We start from the raw sequence: 15531 nt of genomic DNA, 5'->3' as shown, positions 1-15531 counted from the left end.
ATACCTGCAAGCCTGTACTTGCGGGGAGCCAGGCCCATTTCCTGGCTGTGTTGTCCCCCCACTTTGGTGCAGATGCCTCAAGCTCAGCACACAGGGTCTGACTGTCTCCTCACGGAACCTGCTCAGCTCCCGTGACTCTCTGTCTCAATGGCGAGGTGGGGGCAGCTTCCTCCAGCTCTCAGCACCCTCCCTCCCTCGTTTTCACATCCAGCCGGCTGACATGTAGGAGCCCATCACCATGGTGACCCTCCCATCTCTTCTTCTTTCCACACCCACGGCTGTTTCTAGCCCTGTCGCTGCTTTTCTCAGCAACTGCAACAGCATTTCCCCTTTTCTACCGATCGCAGTGGGTGCCCACCCGCACGCAGGCTGTGATGCCTGTCCAGCCCACCCCCCTCTTGTACTCCAGACCCTGACAGATGCTGACTTACGGGAAATGGCCTGTCTGGGTACCATCTTGGCCCTGAGCTAATGCCTGCCATAAGGTGGCTTTCCCCGCTGTGGACAACTCCCAGTGACTTAAGGCAGAGAAGTATAAGGGTGCATGTTCACCTTTCTCCCCGCCCTGCTCCTTTTAAATGGATCCATCCGACCAACCCAACAAGTCCTAAACGGCATCTTCACAAAGAGCTCAGTTATGTACAGTGAAAGAACCTTTACAGCCAAATAAAGGTGACAACACAAAGTAACAAAGAGCTTTATTTCCTGGTTTCTTCTAGGTTTTGCTAACAACCTGGATTCCTGCACTGTTGAGCACGTCAACTGTCACAAACACATCACCTTGGGGAGGAAACAAGTCGCTTTTTTCTAAAGCCCATGGACACACCGGGAAAGGACACACCAGGACACTCCCTGGTCCCCCCGTTTCCCCTCCTTCTCCTGGCATCTCTGTCACATGGGAAGGGTCCAGGCAGGAGGCTGAATCCGAGCAACACTCTCCTGTTACTCCCTCCCTCATCCCTGGATCCCTCTTGGGGAACCAAGAAGGATAATTCCCTTTTCCTGGTTCTCAAATGGAGGGACTTAACACCAGCCAGTGTTTCAAAACCAAAACCAAACCAAACCAAACACCTGCAAAGCAATGCTGGCACAGCTCTCTTCCACTGGCTCTCGTTTTTGTTGCCCCACTGTCACCCCGGGAGGTTTCCCCTTAACTGCCATCACGATTTGCCTCATCTGTCAACAGTGGTGGGATTAGATAGGAAGAATTAACCAAAACCAGAAAAGAACAAAATCGGACCCTGTGGAGACTGCCTCAGCCTGAACTCCGGTGAGGTGAACACCAACAGCACTGGCATCCCGACCCCACCCCCCAATTCCTGTCCCCAGTCCCAAACCCTGCCCACAACCCCTGTGGCGACACTCAGGCATCACGGTCCCTCAAGGGCAAGGCTCTGTGTAGAAGGGGCCCGAGCACCCGAGGAGGGCACCACCTGCTCTGGCTCGTCCAGTGACAACCTGGGCTGGCACTGGGGACACCACCACGTGAGCCTCTGGAAGCCCCCTGGAGGTCCCAGTGCCTCCTTCACAACCTGGTGCCCAGCAGGGCACCACTCCTTCTGGTAGATCTGCGTGTGCTGCTGTCTGCCCTGGAACTTGCCCCGCAGCCAGCCTGCACTGAAGGCCACCACATGGTCCACCAGGGCCTCGAGGCGCGGAAGACCCAGGAGTGAGCCGGGAGAAAGCGGGTGGATCCCAGCTCTGAACAGGGCCTCGTTCTTAATGATGTTCCCTGGAAGGAGGCAGGGAGGGGACAAGGGAAGGAAAAAGGACACATCCATAAGGAAAGCTGGCCACAAAATTAACAAAACAGAGCACAGCTGATACGATGGCAGTGGAGAGCATCTCAGGAAGATCCAGCTGGCCGAGAAGCTCTCGGGCAAGCCTCACACTGAATCATCCGGTCCGTCTGCGAAGTATTTGCTAACACTTACCCTTTAGGTTGTTGTGAAATGACATAAAACTCAGGCGTGGCCCATGTTACAGCAAAGAGATTAACAAAAGGGGCTCCGGACCTGAGTGCCTGGCTGTGAATCCCGGCCCAACCAGATCCCGGCTACCTGACCCTGGTGAATTCCCTGCCTTCTTGAGGCTTCCGTTTCCTGGTCTGTAAAGCGGGGGTAGGTTCCCCGGTTTTCGTGGGCAGTAAATGAGAATTCTCACACACACATACAAATGCTGAGCACTGTGCTGGTACGTAGAGAGAATCAATAAATACTAGCTGTTATTATTATTTAAAATGTCAAGCATGACGCCTGAAATATAGAAAAGTGTTTAGGAGGTACTATTATATTATTTTCCTACTCCTGCCTCATTTGCTGTGAAGTCAACCTCGACCTCTCCTTCCTGAATCAGTAAGTTTCTTCAAAATGTCCCAACAGTGCACTTTCTTTAACCTCTACTAGGCATTTATCACAGTCTATCTTTAGCTCCAGGGGGCTGAGTCCATGCTTGCTGGGTCACTAAACAACCCTCTCCTTCAGGAGAGAAGGTGGGCTCGGTGGAGGCCAGGCGTTCGGCACATGTGGAGAAGATGGACGGGTGAAGAGGCTGCTCTTTCCAAGAGCTTCACGGTCACACAAAATTTCTCTCTAAAATTTGCCAGCAGACTACCTGCTTCATATCTCAGCTGTGCCCTTAGAGCAATGTGTCTTTTGCTTTAGTTTCTTCATCTGAATGAAGGGAAAACTAGTAAGTGGCCATCCTGAGGAAGAGCAGTAAGGATGAACCCACGTACCTGGCACAGTGGAGTCACCTGGAAAATGTTGGCTGTTCTGATTATCGTTTGTAACAACAGCTGGTTACACAGCATTTCTCTTACTAATTTACCCCAAAGGCCGCTCCTGGAAGCCTGTGCTCCTCTGGGTGCAGGGTCTGCGTTTGTCCTACTATACTTCAATTAAAAAATAAATTAGGGCTTCCCTGGTGGCGCAGTGGTTGAGAGTCCGCCTGCCGATGCAGGGGACGTGGGTTCACGCCCCGGTCCGGGAAGATCCCACATGCCGCGGAGTGGCTGGGCCCATGAGCCATGGCCACTGAGCCTGCACGTCCGGAGCCTGTGCTCCGCAACGGGAGAGGCCACAGCAGTGAGAGGCCCGCGTACCACAAAAAACAAACAAACAAACAAACAAAAAATAAATTAAAAAAAAAAATAAGGATGGAGGGGACGTGATCCCTGCCCTCTAGAAGGTCATGCTCCAATGTGGCTATCAGGCAGACTACGACTGATAATATAATTAGGGTAGGAGAGAAGTTAGAAATGGCCTGATCTACCCCCTCATTTTAAAAACGAGGGAAGTGGAGCTAAGGAGCCCAGGTGATCATCCAGCATCACTGACACCAGTGGCAGGTGCCAGTTTCCTGCCTCCTGGACGAGGGACTTTTTCATTAGGTCGGTCAGCAGGACCACCCTCTGCCATCAGCCATACCTAAGCCTGAGAAGTATCTCTGGTCCAACAGCGTATAGCAGACGGGCTGCTCCCGGCCCAGAGCTTCCAGGGCCTGTCCTCGATGGAACTTTTCCGACAAGATGTCAGAGGTGGGTCTGACCACCGGGGAAGAGGAGCTCCACACCATCTGACAGTTATAGAAGGCCAAGAAGCCGCCCCCGCCGAAGTGCAGGACCAGCCTGGGAAGAGAGGAGAGGTCACAGTGCACAGGGCTATGACAGCAGCATCAGGTCACACGTGCACACACAGCTCCCACTCCACTCAGGATAATCTGGGGAAGCTAAGGTCCCAGAGGAGAAAAGGGATGGCTCTGCCAGAATTGTTAAACTCTCACGGCCAAATGGAGTAATTAAAAGAAAATGTATACTCTCTCCTTTTTTCTGATAATAACAATAGGTGTTGGCAGAAGACAACTTGGGACGTACAGAAAAGTCTCAAGTTCAGGAGGTGTGGCTATGGCACAAAGCAGGGCTTGTTAAGGAAGGAGGACAGAGAAACTGATGCCAAGTAGGCACCTCTCCCAGTCCTTGGCAAGATCTACCAAGAAAGACACATACACACACCGCCCCCACCAGGGACACAGGAGAAACCTCATGAACCTTGATAAGCAATAACGGGTTACTCTGTGAGGGGAGAGACTCGGGCTGCAGCTGGACTCCAAGACTCACGTATCTGACCTGGGTGGTATCTTATGTGGAAGTAAAGGGACAACTTGAGAGGAACAGGACTCAGAAAAACACCTACGCATAGTACCTGCAGTAATTACTCAAGGAAAAGTACATCCCAACGGAAAGTAAATCAGCAAGGATCTCAAGAGGAGGGGAGATGGAAAGGATAAATGGAAAGATTAGCACTGGACTCTGTCACGTCTACTGTGAGATCCGAGTGGCCTGCAATCATAACAGTGCACCTGTAATCCAAGTGTGAGGAAAGGATTCTCTGAACAAAAAGACACCTGTATTAGTGTGTTTTAAATATTAATTAATTTAATTATACATAACTAACAGTGTAGTTAATTAACAATATGGAACTAAAATTCTAAACTACCTCAGCAGACACAAGAGATGGGGTAGAAATGGCAGGAAAGTACAGAAGTAGAAATATTTTAAAGGTCTCATCTCAGAGGGAGGGGGGAAGGAGAGTGAGCAAAATACCAGTGTTAATAATAAGGGAAAAGATTATTAATTTAATGCTATTAAAAATTTGATAGTTATTAACTCAGGGAAAAAACAGATATCATTTAAAGATAATATTATTACCAAAAGAATAAAGATGAATAGCAGTACTTCCAAATTAACAGAGGTTTAAAAAAAAAAGGAAGAAAAGAGACTTCCCTGGTGGCGCAGTGGTTAAGAATCCGCCTGCCAACGCAGGGGACACAGGTCCAAGCCCTGGTCCGGGAAGATCTCACATGCCGCGGAGCAACTAAGCCCATGCGCCACAACTACTGAGCCTGCGCTCTAGAGCCCATGAGCCACAACAAGAGAAGTCACCACAATGAGAAGCCCACGCATCGCAACAAAGAGTAGTAGCCCCCGCTCACTGCAACGAGAGCAAGCCCGCACACAGTAACAAAGACCCAACGCAGCCAAAAATAAAATTAATTTAAAAAAAAAGGAAGAAATGTGATAAATCCAACAGAAAAAAGAAAACAAGGGACAATAAAACTACAAATGAAAGAAAATCCAAACAGCACAGTTACCCCATTTCAAAACAAGGAGTTTGCATCTGAGTTTAAAGAGATACAAAAGCCTGCTATTTACTGTTTATAGCAAGCATACCTAAAATAAATGAAAAAACAGACCTACAACTAAGTGGAAAAAAGACCAGGGGGTGAGCCAACCAAACATGGAGTGGCACTATTAACATCAAAGAGAAGCAGAATTAGGGCTAAAGGCAGAGAGAGGGTCCAGGATTGTTTAATAATGAAGCTGTAAAGAACCTTTGAGAGTCAGGGACCCTGATACCTGGGACCAAGGGCAGCAAAACACAGAAACAAAAACAAAGACAAGGAGAAACTCTATAAAACCACAACTAGCCTGGGGGACTTCAATGATCCTCTTCCCAAGTTTTGCATATTAAACAAAAAAAAATAAGCAAAGGGCTTCCCTGGTGGCGCAGTGGTTGAGAGTCCGCCTGCCGATGCAGGGGACACGGGTTCGTGCCCCGGTCCGGGAAGATCCCACATGCCGCGGAGCGGCTGGGCCCGTGAGCCATGGCCGCTGAGCCTGCGCGTCCAGAGCCTGTGCTCCGCAACGGGAGAGGCCACAACAGTGAGAGGACCGCGTACCGCAAAAAACAAAAACAAAAACAGAGAAAAGCTGAGCTATCAAAACAATAACCTGTTCTTAACATTTACAGAATGTTTTTCTTTTTTTGTTTGTTTGGTTTTTGTCAGAATGTTTTACTTTTAATGAACATTCTATCTTCATTTATGTACACAAAACGTAAGCAAAGATCAATTATGTGTTTGGCTGCAAATCTTGATGCCAAAAGTAGAAAATTTACAGGCTGCCACCCTGATCGTAATCCAATAAAAAAAATTAAAACAAAAAAAAACCAAAAAAGATGACCTCAAACACTCAAATATTTGAAAAATTAGGAAATACTCTTCCATGTGGTTAGTATACAAAACTATTATTTATTTGAAAGACCAACAAAGTAGATAAAACTCAGGCAAGACTAATAAAGAAAAAAAGGGGGTGGGGCAGGCAAAGCAAAATATGCAACATGGAAGGAGTTATAACGTGACAGGAAGAGATTCAAAAATAAGTGAATGCCATGAGTTCACTGTGTGGCAATAAATTTGAAGGCCTGCAGGACCAGCCTTGTTAGTGGAAGAGCGTTCCAATCGCCCCGGCTGGTGACCGGGTCCGGAATCAGCCCACGAGCCCAGCTTCGGGCCATGAGAGGTTTCCTGGGGGTTTCGGGGAAAGCTCTCCTTGCTCATCTGAACTTTAGAAATGACCCTCTCTCTCCTCTCTTCCTCTTTTCTTGTGTGGATATAAGGCCTGGAACTGCAGGAGTCTCCTGCTGCTGGTCTAAGGACAAAAGCAACACGTGGCAAAGTGCAAAGTCAGGAGAATCACAAGAATGGAAGCCAAAGGCTTGGACCTGCGTCAACGCCACGGCCCGCACTCCCTCTGAGCTTCTAATGTGGTTGACCCCTGAACAACTTGGGGGTTGGGACACCGACCCTCTGAATAACTGAAAATCCGCGCACGTAACTTGCAGCCGGCCTCTGTATCCACGGTTCGGTACCCACGGATACAACCAACCTCAGAGTGAGTCGTGTAGCAATGTAATATTACTATTGAAAAAATCCCCGTGCAAGTGGCCCCGTGCGGTTCAAACCTGTGTTGTTCAAGGGTCAACTGTCTGTGAGTCAAAAGAATCTCCTCACCATTCAAGCCACTCTGAGGTTTTCTTTTTTTCTCTCTCTCTCTTTTTTTTTTTTTTGGCCTCACCATGCGGCTTGTGGGATCTTAGCTCCCCGATCCGGGATCGAACCCAGGCCCTCGGCAGTGGAAGCGCCAAGTCCTAACCGTTGGACTGCCAGGGAACTCCCGATCTGAGTTATCTTTATAGTCCCAAGCATCTTACTGGCCTTACATAATACCATAAACAAAGACTGTAGTTCTGGACATGAAAAAATATATAATTATGAAACCAGAAAAGTATTTTGATTTGGAGGTAGAAGGAGCCTTCTTTAGCAAGAGGATAAAACTTAAGAGCTATCAAGGAAAATACTGACCACTCAGTACCTACAAACTAAAAATCCTGAATGCCTAAAGGCACAAACACCATCAAAGGACACAGACAGGCTGGAAACACTAGCACCACACATCACAGAGGTTAACACACAAGGTCCGAAAGCCCCTACAAGTTGATAAAAAGTACACAAAAAACTCAGTGCTACCGATAAGAATGTTCATTCTCTTTGACCAGCAATGATTCCTCTGGGAACCTACACTAAGGAAAGAATCCTGAACATGGATAGAGTTTTCTGCACCGATATTCTCAACATGAACAGACTGAAAACTGGGGCAATTTTGTCCCTATAGTCAGAGAGCACTAGTCAAGCCATAAAATGTTGTTCAGAGGCCTCCCAGCCTCAAGGGCTGTGCTTGTTGGGAAAGTACTCCCCGCTCTCTAAGCTGCCAGGTGGTCCCCATCCCTCTCTGGGTGCAGACCACAGTCGACCTGCCATCTCAGTGGGCAGAGGAGTGGGTTCTCTCTCCTAGGCGGCAGGCTGCTGGAGACCACCCAGCTTGCCCACAGAGCCCGGCCCAGGCCCGCACAGCGGAGCCCTGGCGAACCCCACAGACCCCGCACAGCTGCCGACAGTCACAGCCCATGGCCTGCTCAACCACGCCTTACCTTGGAACAGGGTCCCTCCAGTCACCTCTCTTGTTTGCTTTCTTCGCTCTGGAGAACTCGTTCCCCCAAATGCTGCCAAACAAGCCAAAGCTGACCTGCAGCCACCTCTCAGCACCTCCTGCAGGGGTGTCTCCCCACAAACACCGCAGACCATCACCTCCACTGGGGACAGCATCGTCTCCTCCTGGGGACTGGGAGGACTGCTCAGAGACTTCCTGGTGGTGCCCGGCCTCTTCCTTCCACTCTTTTTGTAGAGGCTCTGACAGTGGGTTGTTGCCAGCGGACACGATTTCTTCATCTGGATCAAATCTAAGGAATAATTTCTTTCCATGGACCTAGAAAAAGATGAACATGATCTAAGGCTCTGCTATAGACTTATCTGTGTCCTCCCAAAATTCATGTGTTGAAATCAATCCCCAGTGTGATGGTGTCTGGAGGTGGGGCCTCCAGGAGGTGATTAGGTCATGAGGGTAGAGCCCTCCTGAATGGGATTAGTGCCCTTATAAAAGAGACTTCAGTGGGCTCCCTCAACCCTTCTTCCACATGAGGACACAGCAAAAAGATGGCTGTCTACAAACCAGGAAGTGGGTCCTCACCAGACACTGAATCTGCTGGCACCCCGACCTTGAACTTTCCATGCTCCAGACTGTGAGAAATAAATTTCTGTTGTTTATAAGCCACCTGGTGTGAGGTATTCTGTTACTGCAGTCAAAACAGACTGAGCCTTACCCAGAAAGGGGAAGACTGGAAGAGGTGTATACAGACATTTATCCTAATGCAAATGTCTCCCCTCTTGCCTCTTCCATGAAACTTTCCCAACTTGAATATTTGGGACTTGCCTTTTGCTTTTTGCTCCAGCCGCGTGGGCACTTAGTACATGGTTTTCAAAGTGATTAGAAGCAAGTGGAAGAATCAGATCAGCAATGAAATAGATGCACGCTAGATGCAGGGCCTAGAATACCTGAGGGGAAATACTCCCAATTTTTCCATGAATTAGCTAATAAGTAAATACTAATTGTCATTCCTGTATTCAGTTCATAATACTTTTTCTTTGTTAGAAATAATCAGCATACATACACATACACACCACACACAAACTGACAGCAGCTAAAGACGACCCACTGTGAAATTCTGCAGCCCTCGCCACCCCTGAAATTGGATTCGATAGAAGGAATGGCCACACGAGACCTCACAATCAAAAATGACGATCAACACGATTGCAGCAGAAGAAAATGAAAACAGAAAATGTGTGTAAAAGAATGTTCCAGCTGCTGAGTATTCTATCTCCATATTGCTAGTCCTGGCAGGTAATGTGTACATGGCCCGATTCCAGGATAGGCCTGTTGTGCAAGACCCATTAAACCCAAAACATCTGGCATTCATAATGGAACTGCCTGTGATATTTTGACCCCCAAAGGTACATACTTAAAGATCACAGTTCTGATGAGATCTCCAATTTGTCAATTAGTATAAAAATTAACAACTGGAGCAGTCTTTTGAAGACCTCGCCCCCAAAGAGGGCATTATCTTTCTAAATAATTCCAGAATAGCTTAACTGCAAATCTGAGCACAGCTGTTTGCGCCACACATCAGAAATGGCTTAACTGAGCTCACATAAAAACCTGGGCAAGGAATTAAGCAGGCATAAGGGAATTTGCTCCAGGCAACACTTTCTCGGTGCAACGTCACCCACGTTGGGATAAGGCTGATGAAAATATCTGTCAGATGACCCTCAAGGTCAAAACATTTACCAGGTCAAAAGGCCTAGGTCAGGAGACCCTTGCACCCTTCCCAACAATGGCAATTTCCGCCGTCCCTCTTTTAAATTCCTCTGACACTATGGATAGTTCAGTTCTAATTGCTAACTGGGTTTATACAACGTGCCAGACAGTGTGCTAGGTGCTGAGGGTCACACAGATGAGTGAGTCTCTGCTCCTTCCCTCAGGGAATTCAGGATTTAAAAGGAATGAAGTTCTGACACAGGTTGTAACAGGGATGAACCTACGAAACATTATGCTCAGTGAGAGAAGCCAGTCACACACGGCATGATTCCAAGTATGTGAAATGCCCCCCCAAAAGGCAAATCTGTAGGATAGAAAAGAGAGTAAAATGGTCGCTTAGGGCTGGGGGTGGAGAGTTGAGGTGAAAGGGAAAGGACTAACGGGCACAAGGCTTCTTTTGGGGGTGATGAAATGTTCTGAAGTTGATTATGGTGATGGTTGCACGACTCTGTGTCAAGAAACTCAACTGCACACTTGAAATGGGTGAACTGGATGTGGTGTGAATTACACCTCAACAAAGCTGTAAATATTTTTTAATTGGAGGACTGATATAAAGTCTAAGTATACAGTGGGATTTTTTTTTTTTTTTTTTTTTTTTTTTTTATGCTGTACGCGGGCCTCTCACTGTTGTGGCTTCTCCCGTTGCGGAGCACAGGCTCCGGACGCGCAGGCTCAGCGGCCATGGCTCACGGGCCCAGCCGCTCCGCGGCATGTGGGATCCTCCCCGACCGGGGCACGAACCCGCGTCCCCTGCATCGGCAGGCGGACTCGCAACCACTGCGCCACCAGGGAAGCCCTACAGTGGGATTTGATCTCCAGATGTCCCACCCACCCAGACTAGGATGGGACAGAAACATTAACAGGCGGAAAGGACTCAATATTTACCTCCCACCCCTAATGCTTTCTTAGGCAGCTCTGGAGTGTGTGCTCTGCAAAATGAGAGGCTAAAACAAAAGAGAAGATGATATGGGACCAAGTGTGGAGAGACTGCTGGCTGCCTCCCAATATCCCTCTCTCCCCTTCTCCCTACCAACAAATCTACTGATTTACAGGAACGTCAACATGCTCAGCTAAAAACCTACGTCTCCCAGCCTCCCTTACAGATGGGGAAGCCAGTGAGATTGTGCAGGAACGGTCAAATGTGGTTTCCAGGAAATCTCTTTGAAGTGGATGAACCAGTTTCCAGCTCTCTCCTGCCTTTCCTTCCTGCCTGGAATGTGGATGTAATGGCTGGAATCCCAGCTGCCATGTTATCGTCATCATCATGAGGATGAGGGCTACACCCCAGGGAGAGAAGAGCAGGAGCTTGGGCCCCAGTGATCTTGCATCACTCCTACACCACCCTGGACCCCCTGCTCTGGACTTCCCATTATGGGAAGGGGGACAATAAACCTCCTGACTTGTATAAGCCACTCTTCTGAGTCTGTAATGAGCAATTATACGTAATTCCTGACACAGAAACTGGAGAGCTTATAAGGAAGGACAGTGAAGGGCCATATGCCGGATAAACAGCCAGCACACAGTGGAGCCAATTTTCCTCTGTCTCACGAGCCCACCCTGCTCATTCCACCTCCATGTTTGAATCTGCAACTGATTCTCAAACCTGAAATGCCCTTTCTTCTCCTTTTGACCCACTTAAGTCCTCCATCCTTCAAGGTCCAACTCAAGTCCCATCTCCATCATGAACGCTTTTTCTCCAGGCCATAGGACCTCTTCTATGTTGAGGCCCCCAGCTGGGCCTTAATCACACGCTCCCTTCCTCCATTCATTGCTACCTAACAGCTTCCCATTTAGGGACACAGGTCTAAACTTCCAAATTCAACTCTCAGATCCTGAGAATAGGACCCACGGACAGAGGAACAGAAAGGGAGCCCACTGATGGGGACCCACATGCCAGGCAGCTCCCCAAGGCCACCTCCCTTAGGCTTCTGGGCTCCCAACACTGACCCCTGCCTTGGTTTACTGGGAAACCAGTGCCCAGATCCATCTCAAGGCTCCCTTGCCTCACATTCTTCTGTCCACTCAGCTATCGAGTAAATATTTTCTGCAAGCCAGCTCTGTGAAGGCAGGTGCTAAGATCCCGGCCACTGGGACCCAGAGGCAAAGGGACATTAATCCTGTCCTGCAAACTCTGCAGGACAGTCTGGACAAAGAGTCCAGGTGCTCTCACGGGAACAGCACAAACCTGGAGGTCAGGGGGCCTGTGCTCCAGTCTCTGTCCCTTGCTAGCTATGTCGGCTTGGGCTAACCACTCCCCCTCCCTGAGCCCCACCTCCAAATGCAGAAAACACACATGAAGGTGTAGCAGACCTCTTCCAGACCTCTTCCAGTTCTAACCAAGAATGGTTTTATAGTGTGTGTGTGTGTGTGTGTGTGTGTGTGTGTGTGTGAGAGAGAAGGGCAACGTGGAAGACAGAGAACTAGTATTTACTGAGCACCTATTATGTGCCAGGCATAAAGTCGGCTTAATTCAACAATTTTAACTGGTAGGTGTTTATCCCCATTTTACAACTCTAGCAGACACTAGAGCTAAGAGGTTATGTAACTTGCTTAGAAACACACAGCTAAGAAGCAGCAGAAATCCTTGGTTTTTCTACCGCCAATTACCAAATGCCTCCTAAGTGCCGGGCACTCAGGTGCCAGGAATACAATATTGTGCCCTGTTTACTTGTCTCCTCCACTCAACAGGCAGGACAAATTCGGCAGTGAGCATCCAACAAGAGGTACAGGGTGCCCGGGAAGCACAGCAGAGTCTCTTCTCCAACTCAGAGCAGGCAGGGCAGGCTTCTCTGAGGATGTGATGGCAAGGCTGAATCCAGAAGAGACCAGGAATTACCATGGTAACATGAAGGGACAGGAATGGGGGTGGAGCTGGGAGAAAAAGGAAGACCTGCCCGCACAGGGGAGCAGCACGTCACCTTGAAGGACTGTGAGAGGAGCTCTAGATAGTTCAAAATGATTGGAGAGAGATCTGGGGCAGGGTGAACTGCAGGCCAGAGAGGGAGGCATGAGTCAGACCACAAAGAGCTCTGCGAGCCCCTTAGGGCAGGGGTCCCCTACCCCTGGTACCGGCCGGGCCGCAGCCTGTTAGGAACCGGGCCGCACAGCAGAAGGGGAGTGGCGGGCAAAAGAGCGAGCAAAGCTTCATCTGTAGCTCCCCGTCGCTCACATTACCGCCTGAAGCATCCCCCCTACCCCACCGCCCCCGCCATCCGTGGAAAAACTGTCTTCCACGAAACTGGTTCCTGGTGGCAAAAAGGTTGGGGACTGCTGCCTTAGGGAATTCTGACTCATGCTCAGAGCAAAGATGAGTCAGGCTGAAACCCAGATCAGAAGGCTATGCTCTTTCCTCACCTCCTTGCTGGCCCCATAGAATTAAACACGGTTTCCAAACAAGGTGCACATCAGTCTGTCGGAGTCATCACCACCACTCCAGACGCTGAATGTGAATACCCAGCTCATGCACATGTATTTTTTATAGTTCCACAGGCCACTGTGCTGCTCACCCGAGGCTGAGAAATGTCAGAAGGGGAGCTGCGTGGGGTCCCAGCATGGTCGCCTCAGGCTCCAGGAAGTGACAGCATGAAAAGTCTTGAGATAAATTTAGGGGCGGTACAGGGTGTGCTGATGGGAGTCAGCCCGCTGGGGTGAGCTGTGGAACGAGCCCGTCAAAGGATGACGAACTCACCTGGGTGTCCTGCAGCCACAGGGACTGGAAGCCCGCAGGGTTCAGCTTCTTACTGCTGCCCCCTGTCTTGACCACCTGCTGCCCCACGAAGGGGGAGACCAGATGGTGAAACTTCCTCACAGACGGCCCCTCCGGCATCCCTGCAGGCAGAAATGTGGAAAAGAGGCCACTAACTTAGCTGGTTTCTCTAGCATTTCTGATGGGTGCCAAGCTCCACACAGCCGTTTTTTGGGGGTTTTTTGCCATCAACTTTAAGAGCATATACGGCCAAAAAGGGAATGTGCTGGGAAGCGGGGGTCGGATCAAAGAGAAAGCCCTGGTGCGGCAGGCTGTGAGCCAGCTTCCTGAGGACTGTTGCCCCATCCCAGCCCCTCTTGCCTTTCTTCAGGCAGCACCAACAGTGTGCCAGGCATCACACCACAAGCGCCCTCCACTTTGATCCTGTGGCAGCCTGGACGGGAGCCCACCCTTGTTACTTGTTTCCTGGACTGTGGTCCTAACTCATCTCCAGGCTTTCTCTGTCCTCCTTCTGCCTCCCCAAACCAATCATTCCAGCCCACTGCTGCTGCTTTATCTCCCCTCTTTCAGTGGCGAGATGGTCGAGGTAGAGAAGGCTGTAAGGGACACAGACACAGATGCAGATCCAGCCCTGCCAGGACCACCCTGCTAGTAGCAGCACTGCGTATGTGACAACAATGCAGAGCTCAGAATCATGACAGGTGCAGACACAGGGTCATGTCAGGTCAGATCAGGGAGACGCCACATCCGGCTTCCCTAGAGAAGATTATCCCTGGTAACTGAGAAACAGCTGGGGCTCCATTTTAACCGTGATGTAGGGTGACCTGTGACCCCCACCTCTTCCTGCCCAAATCATCCAAGTTCACTGCGAGCTTGTGCGGGAGGCATTCATATGTTTGCGCCTGAGTGCTCGGCACCCCAGCTTCTAAGACACAGAAGGCATTCCCCCCACCCTTACCCTACTTATCCACTTGTTTCCTCACCTGCACAAGACTGCAAGTTATGATGAAAACCCAAAGAACTAAGCAGTTTCCTGGCGCAGTGGTAGCTACTGCATTTCAGTAATTTTAAGTAATATTTTAAAATCTCTGAAATGGCGGTGCCTCTTACAGTCCATGGTTTCTCAGAGTTTAATTAGCAGCACGTTCCATAATATGTATTTTTAATTTGATGGTGCTTTAGGCTCACTAAAATGTAGTACAATTGCCCCTAATCAGACCTTCAAGTCACTCGAGAGGCTCTCCTGACAAAACTGCGGGGCTGCAGGAAGACCGGCCACAGTGCAGCCGACCTGAACCTCAGCCAGCTCTGTGCCCTGGTCTCTCCAACCGTGGAAGCTTCTGGAAAAGCTCCCCTCTGAAATGCCTCTGATGCTTAAAATCTTTCGACACAAGGGCATGTTTCTTTCTCGGGTTTATTTATGGAGATGGAAAGCTGGGCAGCGAGCTGCCTCTACCACAGCCTTAAAAGATAAGAAGCCGAAGGGACACAGGTCCCGAGGGGACACCCCGCGCACCCTCGTTAACCGCGCGAGGCTGGTAAGGGGCTGGCTAGTGGACCACACTGACAGAGGAGAGGGCGTCACCTCCGCCCCCGCCCCCGGGAGAGTCTAAAATGCCTGCTTTGCCCAGCGCCTTCTCGGGGTGATGCGGGGGAGAAGCGGGCGCAGAGACGGGACTGACGGTCACTGCAGTAGCCTCGGTCGGGCGTGCGGGGAGGGGGGGTAATGTTAAAAAGTGGTAAACAGCCAAAAAAGAAAGAAAAATTCAACCCGGGCTGCGGGTTTCCATGAGGGACGCTTCTAAAAGGTTCGCTAACCGAGTTTTCACGCCGGTAACAAGGTGACGAGGGTAAAGCTGGGGAAAGCCCTGCATTTCCGACGGGGAAGGTGGACCCGCTACAGCAGAGGACGCGCCGCTCCGCCCCCTCCCCACCCGCGCACGTCCCGCGACGCCGCAGCGGGACTCGCGGCGGGACTTACCGGCTCCCCGCCCGCAGACCCCGGAACCCCAGCGCCTGCGAGGCCCGCAGACCGCCTCCGCGCGGGCCGTGGAACAGCCGGCGCCCGGTGTGCGCGCGTGTTCCTCCCGCGGTGCGCGCTGGACGCTGTCGTAGGCGGGCGGGGGAAGCGTGAGGGAAGCAGACGTCTGACTGCAGGTGGGGAGTGGGTCGAGCGACGCTCCCCCCTCGAGGGGGTGGGGTAGCTCGGGTCTCC

At 50.2% G+C, this 15531-nt stretch overlaps 1 protein-coding gene across 1 annotated transcript; it reads right to left on the bottom strand.

The window, feature by feature from the left end:
• Nucleotides 1–681: 681 nt before the first annotated feature.
• Nucleotides 682–15422, bottom strand: NEIL2 (nei like DNA glycosylase 2). The gene is made up of 5 exons (XM_032633830.1): nt 15298–15422; nt 13299–13438; nt 7830–8164; nt 3429–3628; nt 682–1732 (listed from the first exon to the last, which is right to left on the bottom strand). The coding sequence occupies exons 2-5, from the start codon at nt 13434–13436 to the stop codon at nt 1371–1373; spliced, it is 1035 nt and encodes a 344-aa protein (XP_032489721.1). The 5' UTR covers nt 13437–13438; nt 15298–15422; the 3' UTR covers nt 682–1370.
• Nucleotides 15423–15531: the final 109 nt, after the last annotated feature.

Source organism: Phocoena sinus, chromosome 6, assembly GCF_008692025.1.
Source record: "Phocoena sinus isolate mPhoSin1 chromosome 6, mPhoSin1.pri, whole genome shotgun sequence".
Classification (NCBI taxonomy): domain Eukaryota; kingdom Metazoa; phylum Chordata; class Mammalia; order Artiodactyla; family Phocoenidae; genus Phocoena; species Phocoena sinus.
This window is presented reverse-complemented; position numbering and strand designations above follow the sequence as displayed.

What these genes read in the sequence shown, in the direction of transcription:
- NEIL2 (XM_032633830.1), bottom strand. Translation starts at nt 13,436, where the DNA reads ATGCCGGAGGGGCCGTCTGTGAGGAAGTTTCACCATCTGGTCTCCCCC. An exon ending in TGTGGCTGCAGGACACCCAG is followed by an intron (nt 8,165 to 13,298) that starts GTGAGTTCGTCA and finishes ATCTTTTTCTAG; the next exon opens with GTCCATGGAAAGAAATTATT. An exon ending in GAGATACTTCTCAGGCTTAG is followed by an intron (nt 1,733 to 3,428) that starts GTATGGCTGATG and finishes GCCTCCTTCCAG; the next exon opens with GGAACATCATTAAGAACGAG.